The following is a 22,876-nucleotide window of genomic DNA, read 5'->3' on the forward strand; positions in this document are numbered from 1 at the left end:
GGCCTCAGCAGGTGGGGAGGCGGGTGTGGGCGGCAGGAAGTGGTGAGAGCCATTCAGGAGGCAGGATCTGTGGGAGCTGGCATGGACCAGCTGTGGCCCCTGGTGTGGAAGGCAGGCATCTGGCCCGGAGACAGGGGGTGGGGCTCTGCTCAGGTGGGACCTGGAGGCAGAGCCTGTGGAAATAAGGCCAAGGCCAGTGGGTTCAAACGTGCCCTCCCTGCCATTTCTGTTGGGTGCATTCTTTTTTTAAAAAAATAATTAAAAAAATTTTAAATTTATTTTTATTTATTTATTTTTGGCTGCATTGGGTCTTCGTAGCTGCGCACCAGCTTTCTCTAGTTGTGGCGAGCAGGGGCTACTCTTCGTTGCGGTGTGCGGGCTTCTCGTTGCAGTGGCTTCCCTTGTTGTGGAGTACAGGCTCTAGGTACACAGGCTTTAGTAGTTGTAGCTCACGGGCTCTAGAGCGCAGGCTCCAGTACTTGTGGCTTATGGGCTCTAGAGCACAGGCTCAGTAGTTGTGGCTCATGGGCTTAGTTGCTCCGCGGCATGTGGGATCTTCCTGGACCAGGGCTCGAACCCGTGTCCCCTGCATTGGCAGGCGGGTTCTTAAGCACTGTGCTACCAGGGAAGCCCTGTTGGGTGCATTCTTGTTGTCACGCTTTGTCACCTGCCTTTCTGCTAAGAAAGCTTTCCAACACGTGAGGGTTTCTGAGTCATCTAGAAGGTGAATCTATGTTCTGTGGCTCAGATGAGGTTGTCATCTTCCTTGACAATCCATGCTGGTGACAGTTACTGCTCAGTTTCCTTCCTGTCCATCCTGTACCTGTAAAGCACATGGAATTTTCACAGTGACACTGAATTGTTGAGTTCAGTCATCAGGATCTTCTAGCTCCAAGTTGTCGCAGCAGGTCTGAGGTGTGTTTGTTTGCTTCTTGCAGGTACCAGCGTGGCTGCCGCTCCTTGGTTGCGGGCCTGCAGCTGAGTGTCCAGAGTCCTAGAGATCCAGGGATACAGACCGAGACCCCTGACAGCGACGGAGAGGACGACGTCCCCGAGGAGGTGGAGAGCGTGATAGGTGAGTGGGGGCCACCTCATCTCGACCTGCAGGGGACCTGGCCCCACCTCTGGTCTTTGCAGGGTGGGAGGTGAGCCTGGGGCTGTGTGCATCTGCTGTCTCCCCGCCCCCCGTTGCGGCCCTAGACCGCCCTGGTCGCAGTGCACCTGTGCACCTCCACAGGCTCCGTCCTGCCTCTGCATCAGGCTTCCTGTGCTGCCATGTGCCCTCCACCAGGGCTTCCACTGACCGGCTTGCAAGGCCTGTACTGCTTGGGAGCCCTCTGTGTGGCCTTTCCTAGAGGCTGAGCATTTCTCAGACCCTGTCCCTAGGAGAGCTGCTCTCTGCAGCCTCTGGCAGAAGCTGGTTTCTCTGGGAAGCCTCCCTCATCGGCCTCTGGCCTTCCTCGCTGGTGCTCTCTGCCCAGTGACTGTTAGGAGCTAAGACAGAAATTGCCCTTAAGTGATGACTTAAAGACATACAGAAGGAAATGTCCTTTTATTGTGATTAGAATTGAGATTCTTCATGTAATTGCCTTTATGGTACTGTTTTGAGTGGTGTGCAGGGTGGGTTACCTTAAAGCTGGGAACTGAGAGCTCATCTAAAACTCTGGGTGGTTCCGTGGGGCTCACAGACCGGCCTTCCTGTGTTCTTCCAGAGCAGCTGCTGGTTGGGCTGAAGGACAAGGACACGATTGTGCGGTGGTCTGCGGCCAAAGGGTAGGTGACTGCACTTGGTCGGGGGGCTGGGCTGGGGGCTCACAGCTTATGCCCCAGATGCCTGCAGGTCTACTGAGTCTCCTTAAACATTCAGTACTTCCTGTGGAATTGGAGGGCTGCAAACAGCTCCCAGAGTTTTAAAAGGTAGAATGATTTTTTCCTAATTTACATTTACTGCTTTTTGTTCTAATTTTCAAGAAAATCACTGAGGTTGGTCAGTGGCTTCTTCATGTTCTTGCCCTTCTGGCTGGAATGAGCACGTTTGCCTTTTTTACCTTCAGGTGTTCCTTTCCTTGCTCCTCACGTCCTCACTGCCACGACCCCCACCTCCTGCCTCCACAGCCAGGGGCGGCCCCCCATGTAGAGAGCAGATGCTGCACGGCCTCACTTGATTCCAGAGCCCCCAGGAGGGGCTGGCATCCCCCTCTGCTATGCCTGAGGGAACAGCCAACACAGGCGCCCCAGCACACGCAGTGGGGCCAGGGCGGGTTAGGGGACAGAGTACAAAGGAGATGTTGTGGAGAAAAGGAAAATGGGTGAAGGTGCCCGTGGGCCCTCCCCACAGAGGTTACGGGTGTCCTTGCCAATCCACTCACATAGCGAATGCCGGGGAGAGGAGGCTCACACGGGGGCTTTTGGCCAACCTCGGAGCCCAAAGTCTTGTCTGCTTGGAGTACGATGGGCTGGGAGGGTGGGCCTTTCTGGGGCGCCGCTGGCCGGGACCCAGCCTGGGCAGTGACTTGATGGAAGCTGGCCCGGTTGGCATGCAGCAGGGGATGGACCTTGGTGGCCTGAGCTGGGAGCCGTTGACTGTCTGAGAAGTGCACCTGCCCTGTGGGCTCCCTTTGCCTTGGTCCCCCAGATGCCTGTCCTGTCTCTGTATGTCAGTGTGATGGGCTCCCTGATGGGGCAGGTGGCTTTTATGGAGCAGAATCAGCCTCTTTGCCATCCTCTGGAGAGAAGGACAGTTACTCGGGACGTTCCTAGTGTAGCGTGTGCCCTCGACGGGCTGCTGATGCTGACGACGTTGCTTCTGCTTTTCAGAATCGGTAGGTTGGCTGGAAGACTTCCCAAAGAGCTGGCGGATGATGTGGCCGGGTCTGTGCTGGACTGTTTCAGGTATGTGGGGAGATCAGAGGGGTAGATGTGTTTCTGGGTAAGAGCAGTGGCTTTTCTTTCCTTACTTCCTCCTACGTTTTCTTTCAGTTGAGCTAGTTATCAGATTCTCTGAAGCCATTTCTTTTCCTTTTGAAGTTAAATTTGAGGACTCTAGTATATTTCTTGTGTGTGTGTGTGTGCACGCGTGTGCCCCTAATACATCTTTTTTTAAAAAAAATTGGGGTATAGTTGTTTTACAATGTTGTGTTAGTTTCTACTGTACAGTGAAGTGGAGCTCCTTGTGCTATACATTAGTTGTCTATTTTATACATATTAGTATATATGTTAATCCTAATCTCCCAATTCATCCCACCCTGATATATTTCTTTTGTCAGCTGAGGCTCCGTTACATTTAAAAACCTTAAGGAGATCAGTTTTGCGCGTGTCCACACATAGAAACGTATCCTTCAAGGAAACCTGTTTTCATTGGAATGAAACCAGGGCTGCTCTGTCCGAGAGAGTTTTCTGTGATGACGGCCTGTTCTAGATCTGGGGCTGTTGAGATCTTAAAAGAGGCTAGTGTGACTGAGGTCTGAATTCCAAATTTTATTTAATTTCATCAGATTTAAATCTCATAGCCACATGTGCCAGTGGTTGTGCTGCATCCGTCCTCACCTCTCAGGGGATCCTGGGGACCCGCGGCCTGCCCGAGGTGCAGGTGTGGGCCGGGAGGTGCAGGTGGCAGGTGTGGGAGTTTGAGCCTGGGGCCTGCAGGCGAGGGGCAAAGGGCAGAGCCCCGAGCAGCGCAGGTGGGCTGAGGGGGGCCGCGTTAGTGCAGCGCAGGTGGGCTGAGGGGGGGGGGCCGCGTTAGTGCAGTGCAGGTGGGCTGGGGGGGGCTGCGTTAGTGCAGTGCAGGTGGGCTGGGGGGGGCTGCGTTAGTGCAGCGCAGGTGGGCTGGGGGGGGCTGCGTTAGTGCAGTGCAGGTGGGCTGGGGGGGCTGCGTTAGTGCAGCGCAGGTGGGCTGGGGGGGGCTGCGTTAGTGCAGTGCAGGTGGGCTGGGGGGGGGCTGCGTTAGTGCAGCGCAGGTGGGCTGGGGGGAGGCCGCGTTAGTGCAGTTCAGGTGGGCTGGGGGGGCCGCGTTAGTGCAGCTGCTCACGAGGACTCTTGCTCTGCTTGCCCCTTGCTTTCAGAAGCAGGTGATTTGAGAATGGGTGTTGTGTTCGGCCCCCATTTGTGGTCCCACCCTTGTCAGCCGGTTGCTTCTCTTCTTGGTGCCCCCATGCGTGTGAGAGCTGTGCTATTGGTGTTCATGGGCACTCAGGCCTCGGTCACCAAGCTGGCCCACGGGGTCCCAGGGGCGTGGGCTTCTCCTGCCCTGGGCCCCGAGCCTGATTGGTGAGGTTTAAGGACTGCAGGAAACAGTTTCACACTACTGTTTCAGAGTAATGTTGCATGTGTGGCCACTGTGTCTTCTTGTGGCAGGAGACACGTGCTGCTTCGCGGGACTCTGTAGAACCGTGGGTCTGCACGATGACTCTGCTGGCTTGTTGTAGAGTGTCTTCCTGGAGTTCTTTTTCGGGGGCTTGCTGATGGGCATGAGATGACACGGGCACCCCACTGGTCCTGGGTGAAGAGGTGTGGGTTCAGGGCAGCCAGGGGCGCGGGGGGTTTGGGAGGATGGAGGAGCCAGGGCCTCCGGCCTTTCCTCCCAGCCCCTACCCCTGGGGTGGCTGTCTGCCTCAAGCGCTTCGCTTTCCTCTTTCCTTCCTTAGAGTTTCTGCACAGCACTCTGGCTATTTGAAGCCATCTTTGTCCAGCCCTTCCTTCTGCTGCTCCTTCTGCAGTCTCCCCTCCCATGCGCTCCTGGGTCCCCTTCCGTCCGGCTCTCAAACCCTGTTACTTCTCTAGCCGCTGTGCCTCTGCCTCAAGGGCTGTGAGCCCTTCACCCCAACGTGTCTCCCCTGAATGCTAGCATCTTGTCTCCCAAAACATGCTTCTCTGGTCAGATGTATGTTCCTTGCTCTCGGCCTGCAACCTTAGTCCAGTTTCACTCGTCCTAGTTAATCTCCAAATGCTGCTTTGCCTTTATTTTGTCGTTTTAATGAATTCCTCTGATCTTTGTGTCTGGGTTGTGGAGGGTAGAAATGGTCTCACTGCTCCAGATTCCCAAGGCCAGAAGCCCAATGCAACATTGAGTGAAGGGGCCTGAGTGGGCCCTCGGGGAGGCAGTCTTTCCCTGGACAGGACCTCACACAGTGGGCGTGAAACTCCTGATTGCAGAACAGGCCATAGAAAGGAGTCAGCGCAGCCGGGAGAAGCAGGTACCAGCTGGGCTGGGGTGTGAGGTTGGCAGGGTGGCCGGGCCGGCTGGCGACCCAGCACAGAGGCCGCTCTGGTCTCCTTCCTCCTTCTATGTCCTCCTGGGGTATGTGGTGAGCTGCCAGCCATTTCTGCAGTGGGTCAGAAATAGGACATTAATTCCTTTACATGTAAGAACACCCGACTCCTGGGACTGTTACCTTGCTCCCTTTCTGTTTCTGGGCCAGATTATGTGGCTGGGGCCTCCCACTGAGCCCCAGAGGACCTCCTCAGGCCCTGTGCTCCCCTCCCAGGTCCCGCCCCAGAATGTGCAGGTGCCCTTCAGTACCTGCACTCCCCTACCCCTCCCACCACTTAGAAAACCACGCGTTAGCCCCTCGATGGCCTCAGGACAGGATCCCAGAGATGGTGCCCAGACCCACCAGTCCAGGGTGGGTGCAAGCAGCCTGCCCCGGGAGGCCTTGCCGGGTCCTCTGTGTCTGGCATCTGCACTGAGCCCGCGGGTTTCTCCAGTCAGCAGACGGGCCTCAGCCCTGCGGCCTGGGTCCTGGGTGTGCCATGGTGGTGCTGCTGTGGCCGCGGGAGCAGCCCCCTCTCAGCAGGAAATGCTCTTCACGGCTCCTTCCCAGGCTTTTCCTTGAGTTCTAGTGCTGTTTGCAGTTAAAAGTTCAGAAGGAGATGAAAGTGATGGGGTGTCCTCCTCTGCTCTGCACCCTGCACGCACCGTCCCCCTTTCTCCGTGTCCTTCTAGGGACAGTGGGTATGAGGTGGGTGGAAGGATAAGAACGTCTTCTTCGCTCATCCCACGCCCTCCACGCCGCCCCACTCTGCTCTTCCAGATGGTCCTCATTGGGTGCCCTTGCCGATGGGAGGCCAGTGGCCCTGAGCCCATCTTGGCCCCTCTCTCCTGAGCCTGCTGTCTCGGCCCTTCTGTTTGCTGTTGTCTCCACTCCTCTGAGACCCCGGGCCCTCCCATGGTCGTCTGGGGCTTGGCTCTGGGACAGGAGCTTGCCCTCAGGCACTGGGCACTCTGGCGGTACTCAGTACTCTGCGTCCTAGTGTCTGCGTCCATCCCCGCTGTGCAGGTTGGCCTTGGAGAGGGTCCACGTCCTCCTGGAGTGGGCAGAGCAGAGGCAGCAGTGCAGGCAGCACACCGTGGTCCTCCTCGGCCGCCTTGGGCCACAGGCATTTTACAGCCTGACGCAAGGTCCTGCACCGTCCACAGCTGTTGACAAGCTACAGCGCACACACGTTTAGTTGAGAAACGATGGCGTGACTGGCGATTGTTTTAGTGATAAGTGAGTCATCGTACTGCTGACCTTTTATCAGGTTCTTCCAAATGTTATTAAATCTTTTATGGAAAGCAGAAAGCACTTCTCTCCAACTGAAATCCTGAAGTACACAAAGTGCAATATTAAATTGTGGCAACGGTCATATAGTCTTTGGGACAGACATTTGATAAACATCTGGAACTTAAGAAAGTTATAATTGGAATTGAGTCACTGGTTGCTGGCGAGGTCCAGGGCAGCTTTTGTGTCTGTCTTGGTCAGCGTGTCTCCGCAGAGCCCAGAGCAGGGCCTGGCACGTGGGAGACACTGCTAAGTGTATTTTGAGTGAAAAGATAAGCCTAACTTCTATCCTATCTGAGTATTCGTGCGTTTGTTGCCAGCCAGTGATGCAATTTATTTGGTTTTCCTAAACATTTCTTTGCCATCAAATTAATTTATTCAGAATTGGAAAGAGTCCTGTAATTTCTCTGGTTTTTTGGGTGAAGTATATTTCCATGTTTATTTTGGCAGCCAGGCGTGGAAACTCTCAGAACAGTTATTGATGTAAGAAGCAGTTGTTGATGTAAGAAAGGGTTATTCTCGCTAGTTATTATGCCAGAGCTGCACCTTTAAACATGAGAGCTTCCAAACCACTTCAGGAATTTTTTATTAAATACGAAATTTTGCTTATGAGTTGACTGGCTTTTCAGTTGTTTATTGAAAGTCTGTTTCAAACAGTACAAAACAAGTTCTGTATATGCTGTTTGATTCTAACTTCCTAATCTCAATATTCATCATTCAAGCCAGCAGGGGCTCCATGAAAAGGGGGTCTCCTTGCCCTTCCTGTGAACATTTTCCTAACCTTCATTTGGTGTAGTCACTGTGTTGTAAGCCCAGCGTTTCTTGAGCGGCGCAACTGCTTAAACGGCTGAGAGAGCTAGCTGCTCTGGCCCGAAGGTACAGTGGGCACGTGTGTGGGCTACTCTTCCTGGGGTGTGTGAGGCTGACCCAGGATTTTTACTCATTCTCCGGAGACCTGAACATGGCCGTTATCTTCAGCTGATTTGGAGTACTTTATCTCGTTACTGACTGATATTTTATAAACTCACTCAGGGTTTTAGTGAGGCTTTTGGCCCGGGGGTGGACTTTCACTCTGGGCTGTGGGGGGCATCGTGCTGGGTCTCAGGCTCTTTGTGCTTTCAGTTTCCAGGAGACAGACAACGCCTGGCATGGCGGGTGTCTGGCGCTGGCGGAACTGAGCAGACGAGGCCTGTTGCTCCCTTCCCGACTCCCGGACGGTGAGTATGAAGCTCAGTTTTGTCTGGTCAAGACCATTTATGCGTGTCGAGGTGCTTCATCCGGCCCCCTCCCCAGTGTGGCCGGCTGTCAGCACATACCACGCCTCTGCCCTCCCTGACCATCATGAGTGTTGCAGGAGAGAGCCCTCCAGACCTGTGCTCTCAGCTTTCTTTCTTATGTTGGCCTTTCTGATTCCTGATGCCTCTTCTCCCTGCTGTGAAAGTTTAATAGCACACGTACACTGTAGGTCTGGATTTGGAGGGCCGCGAGCTGTTGTGATGTCTGAGATTGTCTTGTCCCCCAGAACCAGTTTCACCTTCGTGAGGGTGCTATTGCCCATTAAGAATGTGTGCACTGCCACTGTGCTTAGCCCCTGGGGTGACATCATGATTTTTGGGAACAAGGCTTACGCCAGTGAGGGGATGGGGAGGAAGCTCGGCAGTGGGCCTGAGCAGGGGCACAGTGCAGCTGGTGCAGATAGACCACCGAACTCCAGGCCTGTGCGTGCCAGCTCTCGGGCCCGGCCGCATGGGGGCGCTTGTCTGTGGTGGGTGTCCCTGGGAGCCGCCCGCTGTGCCTCTGTGGACAGAAGGGAGGGATGCCTGTGAAGGATGGAGAGGGCCCTGTGCAGGAGTGTGTCACCAAAGACGCCATGTACCCCGAGGGCGACTTCTGTACGGAACAAGGACGTCTGTGCAAAGAAGAGTGCAGCTCAGCAGCTGAGTTGTGGGGGTATTGCAGGTGCTGGCTGTGTGCTTGGCGTTGTGAAGCACAAGCAGGGCAGAGGACCCTTGGTTTCTATGGGCTCTTTCTGCTTATTCTTGTAGCAGCTTTACTGAGATACGATTTTTAAAAAAATATTTGTTTATTTGGTTGCGCTAGGTCTTAGTTGCAGCCCGTGGGCTCGTTAGTTGCGGCTCCAGGGCTCGTTAGTTGTGGCATGTGGGCTCCCAGTTGTGGCATGCGAACTCTTAGTTGCAGCACGCATTTGGGGTCTAGTTCCCTGACCAGGGATCAAACCCGGGCCCCCTGCATTGGGAGTGCGGAGTCTTACCCACTGCACCGCCAGGGAAATCCCTGAGATATGATTTATATACCATAAAGTTCACCCATTTAAAGTGTTCAGTTCAGTGGTTTATAGTATATTTACAGAGTTGTGCAACCACCATCTTAATCTAATCTCATTTTCCCTCAAAGAAACCCTATACTCAGGAAAAGTCATTCCCCATTTTCCCTCAACACCACCAGCCCTAGACAACCACTGATCTTTTTCTGTCTCTGTAACTTTGCCTTTTCTGGACACTTTATGTAAATGGAATCTCCAGTAGTGGTCTTCCTTGTCTGACCTCTTTCACTTAGTGTAATGTTTTTTTTTTTGCGGTACGTGGGCCTCTCACCACTGTGGCCTCTCCCGTTGCGGAGCACAGGCTCTGGTCGCGCAGGCTCAGCGGCCACGGCCCACGGGCCCAGCCGCTCTGCAGCACGTGGGATCCTCCTGCACCGGGACACGAACCCGTGTCCCCTGCATCGGCAGGCGGACTCTCAACCACTGCGCCACCAGGGAAGCCCTGGGGTAGTGTTTTTAACATTCATCCCTACTGCACCACGTAGCAGTGGTGCTTCATTCCTTTTTGTGGCTGAATAATATTCCATTGTATGGATACACATTGTTTATCCCGTCATCGTTGATGGACATTTGGGTTTTCACCTTTGGTGATTATGAAGAATGCTGCCCTGAACATTTGCATACAAGTTTTTGTGTGGACATGTGATTTGAGTTCTCTTGGGTATAGACCTATGAGTGGAATTGCTGGATCACATGCTAAATCTGTCTTGAACTTTTTGAGGAACTGCAAACCCTTTTCCAAAATGGTTGTACCACTTTACATTCCTCCAGCTGCGTATGAGGGTTCCAGTTTCCACACATCCTCTCCAACACTTGTTTTTCTCTGTTTTTTTTTGTTTTTGAAAATAGCCATCCTAGTGGGTGTAAAGTGGTATCTTACTGTGGTTTTGATTCGCATCTCCCTGCTGACTAATGGTGTTGAGCATCTTTTCATGTGCTTCTTGGCCATTTGGATATGTTCATTGGCAAAATGTCTATTCACGTCCTTTGCTAATTTAAAAAATTGGATTATTTGTCTTTTTATTGTTGTGAGTTCTTTACAGATATGTCTTTTATCAGATGTATGATTTGTGGATATTTTCTCTCCTCTGTGGTTGTCTTGTCACTTTTCCGATGGTATTGTTTGATGCACTGAAGTTGTAAGTTTTAAGTCTGGTTATCAGTCTTCTCTTTTGTTGCTTGTGCCCCTGGTGTCATATCTAACAAGTCATTGCCTACCCCAAGGCCACAGAGATGTACTACTGTGCTTTTATTTACTCTTGTTCCATCCTAAGTGACTTACACATTTATTTGTGAAAATAGATGTGTGAGGGTGTGTGGGTATGTGAGGGTGTGGTGGGTCAAGATGAAGTCTCCGCCTGTGTGGTGCCAACTCCAGTTTAACTTGAAGGAGACCAAAGCGCTCTCTCTGCTTTTCATGCCTGAGACCCACTGGCATGTGTGTGTCTGTCGTATCTCACGATGTCAGCAGTGTCCACCAACCACAAGCAGCCAGAATGAGAGTGCATGGTGGTTGTTGTTGTTGTAGATGAAAAGTGTCAAGCTGTGGCCAAAAAACTGAGATGTCACATACGGTGAGTTGGCCCATGATCTTCACTTGAGTGGCTGGCCGCCTCTTGCCTGTGGTGCCCTCCGCATGAGTTGAGCCTCTCTGCAGACCTTTTGCGTGGCCAGTGGGTCGTGGAGCTGTGCTGTCTCCTGCCTGGGAGAGATCGTGCAGGCGACAGTGGTCTTGTCCTGGAGTAGGCTCCAGAGGTGATGGGTCTAACACTTACTGTTCATTTTTCTTTACTCTCTTTTCTCCTGCTCCTCAGACTGGATAGTTTGGATTGCCCTGTCTTCAGGTTCTCTGGTCCTTCCTTCTGCCTGCTCAGATCTGCTGTTGTTCTCCTTCCTCAGCTGAATTTTTCATTTCAGTTACTCTATTTTCAGTTCCGGAATTTCTTTGTGATCTCTATTATAGTCTGTCTCTTTATTGACATTCTGTGTTTTTACAGACATTGTTCTCTTGTTTCCTTTAGCTCTTGGAGCTTATTTGAGAAAATTGATTTAGGGTATTTGTCTTGTAAGACACTGTCTAGCCTTCCTCAGGGGTGGTTTCTGTCAATTTCTTTTTCTTCCTGTGAATGGACCATAGTTTTCTGTTTCTTCATGTGCCTTGTTATTTTTTGGTTGAAAACTGGACATTCTGACATTTTATTATATTATAACTCTGGAAATCAGGTTCTCCTCCCTTGCCAGCAGTTTGCTGCTGTTGCTGTTGAAGACTGTTAGTCATCTCTTTATTTAGTGACTTTTTCCAGACCTTTTTTTTGCAACGACTGTATTCCCTGTTATGTTTGGTCACTGAAGTCTCTGTTCTGTTATCTTAGCATTTAGCCAGTGACCTAACAGAGGTTTCTTTTTCTTTTTTTCTTATGGCTGCATTGGGTCTTTGTTGCTGTGCGTGGGCTTTCTCTAGTTGCGGTGGGCGGAGGCTACTGTTTATTGCGGTGTGCAGGCTTCTCATTGTGGTGGCTTCTCTCATTGCAGAGCATGGGCTCTAGGTGCGTGCGCTCCGGTAATTGCGGCACACAGGCTCAGTAGTTGCGGCACGCGGGCCCTAGAGCGCGCAGGCTTCCGTAGATGTGGTACGTGGGCTCAGTAGTTGTGGCTCGTGGGCTTAGTTGCTCTGCGGCATGTGGGATCTTCCTGGACCAGGGATCAAACTTGTGTCACCTGCATTGGCAGGCGGATTGTTAAACACTGTGCCACCAGGGAGGTCCCTAGAGGTTTCTTAAATGCTGAAATTTAGTAGCCTCCTCCTTCACTAAGCACTCCCCTGGTTGTGGCAGGTTTTTGATTAGATTCCAGAGTGCTGAAAAACTTGATTCTCTCTGTTTTTGCCAGCTTACTGGTTGGTTTGGTGGAGGGACCAATTCGTGGCGCTCCCTACTTGGCTGTATTCTGAGACATCATCCAAAAAGTAGCCTCTGAATAGCATTCTAGCGTTAGTCTGGGTACTCTGAGAAGATACCAAGACAGGATGAACTGTGCAGTTATTAGGGAAATGCTGGTAAGGGTGGCAGAGCCACCGTCTGACCCCGAGAGCTGTGGGGCTGGGGTATGGGTGGCGGTGTCCTGGTGGGCTGTGTGGTCTAAGGAAGGGCTTCTGGGGGGGGTGGTCCTCAAGCCAAAGTCAGCCTCAGAGGCATTCCTGTCTTTCTGGAAGGGGCTGCAACTTGTGGCTGCCGCACCGCCTCCCTGGTAGAGTGGCTGTGGGGCCTGGGGTCAGCCGGCGCCGGTGGGTGAGTCCTGGCTGTGGCCACAGCCTTCATTTGCAGAGTGCTGACCTCTCTTGTCTCCCGACCAGTCCCTCCCCATGGTCCTTTGTGCCTGGGTTCCCACTCTTCACTGCTCCTGACCCCTCCTGGCACCTTCCCATTCTCCTGATGATTGTGCACTTCCCTGATTTTTAACCTTTGTGCAGTTTTGAGCTGTTTGGACATTCCAGCCTGTAAGAAAAGTGACAGCCGTAATGTGACGTCTGTGGCTTAGTGTGTGGAGTGGGAGTTGTGTTTTTCTCTATTAAAATGCTTTTCTCCTTGAGTGAAAGTGTGTGTGTGTGCTTCATTTCATACTCAGCCCTCTCCCGCCCTTGGGAGCGGAGTGTTTTGGTCGAAGATTAAACCAGGGGTAGGGGTAGATGGCTGTGGGCTGCTGGTGAGACTGTTGCAAAGGGGCTTGTTAGTACTTTCGTTTTCTTCAGTGTGAATTCAAGGATCCTTTTAGAGGTTATTTTCAGCTTTATTGGGATATATAGTTCACCTAACATACAGTTGACCTATTTTAAGTATCTAAGTCAATGGCTTTAGTCTATTACACTATTAATTTTTAAAAAACATTTTAAAATATATACGACATAGAAATCTGCCATGTTAATGATGTTTAAGTGTACGATTCAGTGGCATAAGCTACATTTACGATGTTGTACAACCATTACTATCACCATCTATTTCCAAAACTTTTCATGTTCCCAAACAGAAACTCTGTCCCCCTTAAACACTAATTCCCCCTTCCCCTCCCCTCAGCCCTGATATCCATGAATCTATCTGCCTCTGTGAGTTTGCCTGCTCTGGAGAACCTCATATAAGTGGAATCATGCAAGATTTGTCCTTTGTGTCTGACTTCATTCAGAATTTCTTTTTTTTTAAATTTTTGTATTTATTTTTATTTATTTGTTTACTTATTTATTTGGTTACACTGGGTCTTAGTTGCGGCAGGTGGGCTCCTTAGTTGTGGCTCGTGGGCTCCTTAATTGTGGCATGCGAACTCTTAGTTGCAGCATGCATGTGGGATTTAGTTCCCTGACCAGGGATTGAGCCCGGGCCCCCTGCATTGGGAGCGCAGAGTCTTTTTTTTTTTTTTGTGGTACGCAGGCCTCTCACTGTTGTGGCCTCTCCTGTTGCGGAGCACAGGCTCCGGATGCACAGGCTCAGCAGCCATGGCTCACGGGCCCAGCTGCTCCGCGACATGTGCGATCTTCCCAGACCGGGGCACGAACCCACGTCCCCTGCATCGGCAGGCGGACTCTCAACCACTGTGCCAACAGGGAAGTCCCTTACTCAGAATTTCAAGGTTAAGTTCATGTTGTAGCTTGTGCCACAACTTCATTCCTTTTTATGGCTGAATAATTTTCCTTTGTGTGGATGGACCACCTGTTAGTTATCTGTTCATCTGTCAGTGGATACTTGGGTTATTTCCATTTTTTCACTATTGTGAATAATGCTGCTAATGAACATTGGGTGCACGTATCTGTTTGAATCCCTGTTTTCATTTCTTTTAGGTGTATGCCTAGGAGTGGAATTGCTGGGTTACACGGTAATTCTGTATTTAACTTTTTGAGGGTTTATCGCTTTTTGTATGTAAAGGTTAGAAACTTCCAGCTCTGAAGTCGGGTTATATGTGAATGGAGAAAGGTACTGTCATTGAAAAACCACCAAGACTGGTTTCTTTTCTTTTTTTTTGTTACAAAGATCTCAGACCCCATTGTGCTTGTAAGGATAGTTACAGAGAGCCTGCATGGTTTCTGCGGCTGTGTGCATGCAGGTGACCTTTTGGAGGAATTGCATTAGGCGGGAGGAGTCCACAGGGCTGAAGGCACACATATGGCTCCACCGTGAACATCTGCAGGCAGTGCTGGGCTCCCGGCCTGTGTGGTTGCAGGAGACCGGACAGTTGTTTACCATCTCTGGTTCCTCTTCTTGTCACTTAAGATGGTGGCGGACAGTTTTGGGTGAGCTATAAAACAGTGTCCTCAGAATCTTTGGGCCCCGGAAGGTTTATGTTCTTGTGTGTAAGGCACAAGGCGAGAGCTTGTCTCTAGGGCGTGAGGCTTTGGGTCCCAATCCTGGAGGCTTCTGAGGCCTGGCTCTGCTTCCCACAGGGTATGGACTTGCTGGAAAGCAGGGGTACCCTGTTTTTGGTCTTTGTCAAAGCATATTGGTATATAAAAAAAGGAGAGCCCAGGCATGCCAGTGAAGGCTGCACAGGTATGCATCGGTTTCTGGTCGTGACAGTGCACGCATTGGATTAGTGGTGTCTGTCTGCAGGCACACCTCGGATGGGCGGCAGGGGCTCGTGGGCCATCCTGGATGGTTTAGGGGCAGTTTGTAACAACGGCCTCCTATTTGCCCTAAAAGAATATGACAAGCTCTGCATCCCTCCTGTGAGTTGATATCAGTGGTTTTGTATAAATTTAACTTGCTGCAAGGCAGGTTATTTGCCATACCGAATAGTGTCATTTTAAAACAAAGCTACTGTATCACTGTTTTAAATATGTCTGGTGGAATCCAGTCATCATGGTACCTTGGAATCCACCATCCTCCATCTAAAATGCAGGGATTTTATTCTTTATCTCCTTGAACCTGTATTTCCATTTACTTTTCCTAGAGAATTTTTCCTTAATGTAACAGGTTTCTGTGCTTGAGAATCTTTTGCTGATCTCCCTGTCAAGTATCTTCAGCAAGAGGATGTCTGTGAATGCAAACTTTAACTCTTACATTTTGTTCTGCCAAAAGGTAGTAAGTATTTAAGTTTTCTAGATCGAGTTTTTACAGGATTAGTTATTAGTACAAACTTGATCAAAACAACCGAAAATAACATTTTATTGGAATGCAACTTATTAACAAGATGGGTTTTTAGTTCAGGCTATCTTTTGGTGAGTAGTGCTTATATCTAGAACAAGGCAAGGTTCCAGATCAACTTTTTATTTAAAAATTTTTAATTTTTAGCTCTGAGCACTGAGAGACCTTGTATGTGCACGTCACTGGGAACGGCAGGCGTTAGCTTTAGCAGTGCTTTTTCTTTGAACGCTCATTGGATGGCTCTATTGGGACCACCTCTGTTCTGGTCAAAGTGTGAGTTGAAACTGCCCATCTTGTGGAGAGAGGGTTCACCCAGTCAGCTCAGCTCGGCGCCACTGTTTCCAGGCCCTTTCTTGACCCCCTGCCCCGCTCCCAGGCAGTGCATTGCTGAGAAACACCCTCTGAACAGTGGGGAAGGGCCCTTGTGAAGCCAGGCCCTGTACGCTTGGTCTCCAGAGGTGCCCCCGGATGCCTGCACTCCCCCGGGCTCGATGACTACCGGTGGACAGCAGACACATGCACACGCCCTCACATGCACACACAGGTGTACCCTCGTCCTCAGTTTTAATTGCTGCCTCAGCTCTTTTCTCTTTTTCATTGAGTTTATTTATTGTGGCAAAATATTGTATAACACAGAGTTTATGCTTGTCTTCTTTTTATGTATCCTTAAAGTTCACCTATGAGTTCATTGGAAAATTAGCGACATATACATCATTTTAGGAAGTGGAAAACGAGTCTGAATGAGTTGTGAAGACAGAGCATGTTGAGAATAGCTTCCCCAGCAATGCATTCTCCCCAATGGAAATAAATTACTTGTATAAATAGCCTCTTGCTGTCTGTGTATTGTTCAGTCATAACAAATCACAGTGTTTTTACACACAGAACTTGAATGCTAGTACTGGAAACGTCTTTGCCTGGCATTTTCCCCCAGTAATTGTTATTTACTTCAAAACACACAGTAGATTTAATAGAAAAACAGTTAAAACGATTTGTTCTAGTGCTGAGATATTTATAAGAAAATGTTTTAAAGAGATTCCCTCCAAGATGCTCACACCTAAAAGTTACCTTTTGCTCCTGTGCATTTCATCAGGTCCTACAGTGTGAGTCATTCAAGTATTTTACAACCCGAAGTAGAAGCACGTTTTAGCGTTCATGCTTAGTATTTACAAAACTGAATTGAGTTGCAGGTTTAGTTTAATTTTTTTGTTGAGAAGAAGAAAACTGCGTTGTAAAAAGGTACCAGATAAAAAAGCAAGGGCCAGATGGAGGTTTGCTGCTGTCTCGCCTGCACCGGAAGGCGCGCTTGTGGCTGCAGCCTGTGGCTGGCCAGAGGTGGCTCTAAGACACCCGCGTTCTTTTCCGGAGTGTGAACACTCTGGCTGTGTCGCTGGGCTTTGGCTTCTTGGTTCCCTGCTGGGCCTTCCCTGCATCCCTGGGGCTCGTCCTCTTTTGCCCTTTGGGTCTGAGGTCGCACTGAGCCTCCTGGCTCTCAGGGGCTCTGGGGGTGGGTGCGTCTACCTGGCAGGCAGGCTCCTGGGCAGCGGGCTCGACGTTCCCTGGGCTGTAGGCCGCCAGCTGGCAGAGGGCCACGGCCGCAGTCTGCTTCTGCTCGTCACTGTCAGCTGAGCGTGTGTCCTGGGCCTTCCCAGCCGGGCGGGGCGCAGGGATCTCCACAGAGCTGGGGTCGGGCCCGGCCCCGGAACTTGCTGTCTCCGACTGCGGAGCAGGAGTGGGGGTGGGGGCAGCCGCGTGTTCGGCCCCTCTCGGGCGGCTGCGGACAGAGGGCCTCGAAGTCAGGGCGTTGCAGGGGTCCTTCACCGAGAGGTTGAGGGGCGCGTCCTGTGGCTCCACAAATTCTCCATAGGCAGTGGTGTGTGTAGTGGCCGGCTCAGCTTCTGGTTTCGTGGAGAGGTTCAGAGGGGCTGCCCTGGAGTCGTCCTCTGGGCTGGAGGGTGCAGCTTCCAGGCTCCCCATCTGAGCCAGAGCGTCTGCGTTCACGGCCTCGAGGCTGGAAGAGACACAGAGAGGGAGTCATAGGGACCTTACTGAGGGCCATTGCCCGTGGGGGGTTTGGGCAAGTACCAGCTCCTCTGATTAAGCACAACCAGAGACATTACTTCGGAGGTTTTGAAAATGGACTCTCTTACCTTTCTGGAGATGCAGCTCTGTTTTCTGGGGCCTGGGAATGTGGGCGCTCCGTGTTCTTCTTGACAGGCTTGAAGGCTGTGAGGCTCTGTTCTGGTGGATGGAGACTTCCTGGGGCACCGGAGGCCGGCATGTCCAAGAGGCTGCACAGCCCGGCACAGGGCTGGCTTGTCTGCGTGAAATTGGTGGGGCTCGGCCTTCCCGGGGAGCCTGTGGCTGCGCTGCCTGCGCGTGGGCTCATTTTGGTCCCTTCCGTGTCCCTCTGCCCATCTCTGGAGAGGTCTTTAGCCTTGGGAGTCGGACTCTCTTTCTCAAACTCTGTGTGTTTTTTGTGGGAGTTGGAAGAGTTTAACTTGGATGGACTCCAGGCCGGGTAGGCCAGGGCAGCTTCTTCCAGTAGGTGTGAGCTTTGATCTTGTGACATACCAGCAACGGGTGGGGGTCTGAGGCCGTAGGAGGAAAATGCCGACTCTGGTCTATAAAATCCATAAGGAATCGGCAGATTGGAGTGATACTGCTGGAAGAATCTGTAATGGTCGTATGTGGATGGAGCTGGGTTCAGGTGCTTAGGGATCGGCCCTGGGTGAGGCAGGAAATGTCTTTGGTCTTGGGCCCCGTAGATGGACAGCAGGGGGCTGTCACACTCGGGCGAGTTCCCTGCGAGTAGGTACGGTGAGTAGATGGTGGCCAGTCCATGCTCTGTGTAAAAGTGAGGCGGGTACTCTGCGATGGTGGGGTGCACGTACGGCGAAGTGGCACCAAACCCCTTTGTGGATGGGATTTTATGTGGAAACTCAGGCGTGAGGAAAGGTGAGCCAGCTTTCCACGCGTAGCCAGGGGCATGAAAGGCAGACTTAGTGTGGAAGGAGGCAGCTTTGGCAGGGGGCTGGGTCAGGGTCAGCGCTTCAGGAGCCTCGGTGAGTTCCTGCCCTTTGAGTCTGTGCTCGCCAACTGGCATGAATGCTGAAGGCCGGGTAGTGCCTTCCAGCACAGGCTGGGTGCCCGCGGTGGCTTCTGGAGCTGGACTCAGGGGTGCTGCTTCCTTGTGGAGAGTGGGCTTCTGTCCGGGGCACCTGTGGGGCCCGCACGCATGCAGGTCCACATTTTCCTTGATGTCATCCTTGGCGAGGCCATGTTGGAGCTTGGTGTCCAGGTGTGAGAGCCCACTTGGGACGGGCTTGGAGGAGGTGGGCTTTGCCATGGGGTCGGACTGACTGGTTGGCTTAGGGTCTGAAGAGTTCGGTTTGGAACACTTGGGAATGTGATCTTGCTCGGACACTAAAGTGATGGAATTTTTACAGAGACCGTATTTCATGTGATTAAAAAGATGTGACTTTTCGTTGCAAGTAAAGGGACACTGGAAACACTTGTACTTGAAGGGCTTTCCTGGGGGCCTGGGGATGTAATGTGGCTTTTTTGGTTTTCGCTCTTTGAGAAGGCTCATTTTCCCTCTGTGGTTTGGCGTCTGAGCCCTGCTGGCTCCTGCGTAGTTCAGCTTTGGTGATTTTTAAGGAAGCAGGTCACTGCTTCTCCTTCGCTTTCCTTTCTGAGTGCTTTTACTTGAAGCCGGCTCCACGGGCTGTGGGTGTGACCAGGGAAGTCTCGTTCATTTGGGGACTGGGAGCTGCAATGGAGGAGCAGAGCCTTAGTGTTGGAACGATAGCTAACAGGCTAACAAAGAACCCCGGGGTCACGGAGGAGGTGAAGCAGAGTCCTCTGCAGGTGCAGAGGACGTAAGTGCTCTTGCGCGGCAGGTACGGGACGGGCATCAGCCACCCCTCCTCACTACCCCGGGCGCCACCCCTATGGCGTTCTCTGTTTTCTCAAGTCTGGTCCCAGGCGAGTGTGGTTGCAGGAGTGTTTAGTGTCATTTCAGAGAATACCTGTAACTCTTTTGAGTTTTGGGAACCTTTAGCCTGTGATCTGAGGCCTCAGGTGCCAGGAAGGTTGTGGACCCACCAGGCTGAGTGATCACTGAGATCCCACCCCCATCCATGTGCCTGGAGTTTCTGGACTGAGTCCCATCACTGTGCTGGCCTGACTGCTCTAACGTGAACCTGAGGAGGTCCAGGCTCATGTGTGTGTGTGACGTTCACATTTGTGCTCACTGAGAACAAAGCACGTGTGATTGTAACCTTCAGTCCATCTGCCCTATTTAATCACAGTGTTCTGTTCTATGAGGGAGTATTTAGAAGTGAAGAATATTTAAAAATGCCACCCCCCCCCCCCCCGCGACCCTGTTTCTAAACTCACAAATGAAAAGTCAGCTTTCTGGGTAAGTAGCATTTGTGTTGGCCCAAATACAAACTTAAGTGCTGTGTTTATGTTGATTTGAATGATATTAAGATGCTGTGAGTCAGTGAGTGAGCAGATGTCCTCGTGCACTGCTGCCTTCCACTTGCCCATTTCACAGATGGCGTGGAGTGAGTTCACGCACTAGCCCATCCCTGCCTATCCTGGCCTTAACCAAAGGCAGAAAAGCTTAGCAGCCCTCCTGGTAAGAGGAGACCAGAGTGGGACTTCCCTGGTGATGCAGTGGTTAAGACTCCACGCTCCCAATGCAGGGGGTCTGGGTTCCATCCCTGGTCAGGGAACTAGATCCCACATGCATACTGCAACTAAAAGTTTGCATGCCACAACTAAGGAGCCTGCGAGCTGCAACTAAGGAGCCCGCCTGCCGCAACTAAGACCTGGCACAACCAAATAAATAAATAAATAAATAAAATTTTTTTAAAAAATAGAGGAAACCAGAGTGAGTGGTGCCTAATTTTACAGATGGTTGGATCCTGGGAGGAACCCATCCCAGCCTTTAACGTGTACGAAGGGGCTTCTGGATATCTTCCCCAGGGTCCTCCTGTCCTTGCCTATCCCCCAAGCTTAACCTCCCCCCGGGTTTCCTTCAGAGGCTGCTCTGCACACCCCTGGGCTCTCTCTCTGCCTCATAACCCGAAGCTGAGAACGAAGACGTGAGGTCTGGGAGGATCTCAGCAGGGCCGGGCGCGGCTGCGTGTCCAGGACCAGCCCATGGGGTGACTGTGTCTTAGAGAAAGCCTGTGGGTGGGGCGGGCTGGGGGAGTGGGTGTGAGGAATCAAGGCCTGCACTTTAATTTGCATAGAAAATGTAAAAAGGATTTAGCTTCTGGATATTTTTAAACACTTAGAAAAATAAAGTTAAAAGGAAATAACTTTTCAACTGCAGTTTTGCTTTAAGGAATAAGTAAATATGGACAGTTCTGAGTCTCGTGAAATTGCTTGTGTAAAGCATCGCCTTCTAGACATCGGGTTGGTTAAAACATTGAGCTGGAAAGCAGCCCTTTAAAAATAGAGAAATACACATGGGAAATCTAAGAGACTTGTTTTCACAAAATAAAATGTAGCTACTCTCCTTGCCATCTCACGCATCAGATGAGGTAATGGGTAGCTTGTGGGAGGAGGGTGTAAGGGGGAGGGAGTGTGGTTTTAATTTCACTTGGATATCTTAAATTCTAAAAAAGCTATCTGATCTTATTCTCAGCAAACTGGTTCCTCTACTCATTTTTTCATATTTCTGAAAAACACAAGGAACTACTCTCCCCCCAAGAAGCTGCTTCTATTAACCTGTTTCATCGTCCCGTTCCCTCAAAGGCATGTTTCTTTACTAAGAGGTGCTTTGGGTGGCTTGCAGCCTTCTGTTGCGGGGAGAGTTTCTGCAGAGCAGGGGTGCTCAGGCACGTACTTTGGAGGAGAAATGAGATTTTTGGCTACCCCCTAATTGGAGAGGGTGTCCCCAGGCCCTCTTTGGGGGCGCTAACTGGCAGGGTGTCGGGTGGACAGAAGCCAGGCTGGCGGCACCTGGTGCCTGGCTCTGCGGCTTTGCAGCTTCCTCGCCCTCCTCCTCTCCCGTGAGCAGTTGTGTGAGCTGCACGGCAATGTGAAAGCCCAGCACAGTTAAACACGTGGTCACAGCTTTGCATCTTCCTGATTTCCCCTCTTAGTAAGGGAGAATGTGAAATAATTCTGTATGAGTTCAGTTCATACCTTGTGGGGCAGGTATGCCCTGGGCTATAAAAGCACGATTTCCTGCCTCCCGTCAGGAAGCGATTCCAGCCAGCTCGGGGCCAGCCTGATAAGTCAGGGCGGCCTGTGCTGGCACGTCCCATTATGCTCCCTGGTTCTGAAGGCGTGAGAACCTCTGCAAGTCAGGTTCCCATGATTGTATAGGATATGTTATGGCAAAGATCTGAAAACTGATGATTTCATCACTAGCTGGAAGCATCGTGATCAAAATGATGACAGTTGCAAAACGTTTATCAAGTGTGAGCGCAGAGTCCTGGTGGTACCATGAGTGGATGCAGACACACATCTGCCGCACCCAGGACACACGAGCCCAAACCAGCCGAAAACCCCCTCGGATTTAAGATAATGATGGTGTTAGCTTCAGAAGCAGTATTATTTAATATTGCTCATACTTTTAGGCAAAAGTAGAAATAAACCCACTTTGGTTAAGTTTTCTCAAAGGTTTATAGGAGGCAAGTTGTATGTAAGTTATCATAGCATTACCCAAAATAATAGTTTGGGAAATCATTGCTCTTATGTTAATATATACCTTTCTTCCGTCAAATGATGTTGTGCCCACAGGTTTGGTCTGAACTTCTTGTTCTGTGGTCAGTTAGCTTACAAGGACAGTAAAGAGGTTTTCAGGGGTTGGTTTCCTTGGTACTGGTGTTCTGGGAGGTGAGAGTATTCTAGGATATAATTGTTGCAAGGAGAGCCTGGATGGAGTCACAGGAGCAGTAGTTTTAGTAACTGAGTAAACTGACCTCTCAGGGTTACACAATTCGCTAGTTAAAACAAGGGAGCGCAGCTGCTTCAGATGCTGAAGGAGACAGGCTAGTTCACTTGGTTATAAAAATGCAATAATGGGCTTCCCTGGTGGCACAGTGGTTGAGAGTCCGCCTGCCGATGCAGGGGGCACGGGTTTGTGCCCCGGTCCGGGAAGATCCCACGTGCCGCGGAGCGGCTGGGCCCGTGAGCCATAGCCGCTGAGCCTGCGCATCTGGAGCCTGTGCTCCACAACGAGGGAGGCCGCAACAGTGAGAGGCCCGCGTACCGCAAAAAAAAAAAAACAAACAATAATGTCAGAGAAGTAAGCGGGATAAGATTGAGGCTTCTGTAAGCTTCCAAGGGGGACAGCCTCCAGGAGGTGATGTCAGTCTGTGAGTTCTGTCCTGCCCAGGCGAGGCTTACAAGGATGAGGAGCTAAAGCCTAGTGCCCGGGGCGCTGTCGCTCTGGCCACCTGCAGAGATGGGGTTTGCCCGTCTCTGGTCAGTTTATATCTGCCAGGCCTGGTGCAGGCTGGCAGCGGAAAAAGGGTGTTGTCGCCTAAACAATATAATCCAGAATTTAACTGTTTGTAGTAAGTTCGGATTAGCAGTCAGAGGTGAAGTTTTTTCTAAAGGTGATAAGATTCGTGTCTCACCATCCTTGTCCTGGGAAGGCTGGGCCAGGCTGGGGGGTTGCACAGGGAGAGGTTAAAAAAGCACAGCGCTGGGTTAGGCTTTCCTTGGAGAACTGCACTGTTAGCATGTTAGCTAAAAATGCAGATGTTAGCCTAGTCCTAGAAGGATGTGTGTGGGACAGTGTTTTTCACCCTTCTTTCACTTCCCACTGGGTCAGCAGGAGGTGCTGGGAGCCCTGCATGTCAGGTCAGGGTCAGGGTGCTGTCCTCGAATGCAGGAGGGCG

General features: G+C 51.2%; 2 protein-coding genes across 4 annotated transcripts in view; one reads left to right on the top strand and one right to left on the bottom strand.

Moving 5' to 3' along the window:
- TBCD (tubulin folding cofactor D) overlaps positions 1-22,876 on the top strand; it is a 176,150-nt gene that overhangs the window by 50,308 nt on the left and 102,966 nt on the right. For all 3 annotated transcript variants that reach the window (XM_060290402.1, XM_060290403.1, XM_030843121.2), the window contains exons 10-13: positions 939-1,075; positions 1,713-1,773; positions 2,818-2,892; positions 7,662-7,756. In XM_060290402.1, the coding sequence (XP_060146385.1) occupies positions 939-1,075; positions 1,713-1,773; positions 2,818-2,892; positions 7,662-7,756 (368 nt within the window). The remainder of the gene's footprint in view (positions 1-938; positions 1,076-1,712; positions 1,774-2,817; positions 2,893-7,661; positions 7,757-22,876) is intronic.
- On the bottom strand, positions 15,908-18,597 carry ZNF750 (zinc finger protein 750). The gene is made up of 2 exons (XM_030843123.2): positions 17,156-18,597; positions 15,908-17,016 (listed from the first exon to the last, which is right to left on the bottom strand). The coding sequence occupies exons 1-2, from the start codon at positions 18,595-18,597 to the stop codon at positions 16,347-16,349; spliced, it is 2,112 nt and encodes a 703-aa protein (XP_030698983.1). The 3' UTR covers positions 15,908-16,346.

This window comes from Globicephala melas, chromosome 20 (genome assembly GCF_963455315.2).
Source record: "Globicephala melas chromosome 20, mGloMel1.2, whole genome shotgun sequence".
In the NCBI taxonomy this organism is placed as follows: Eukaryota; Metazoa; Chordata; class Mammalia; order Artiodactyla; family Delphinidae; genus Globicephala; species Globicephala melas.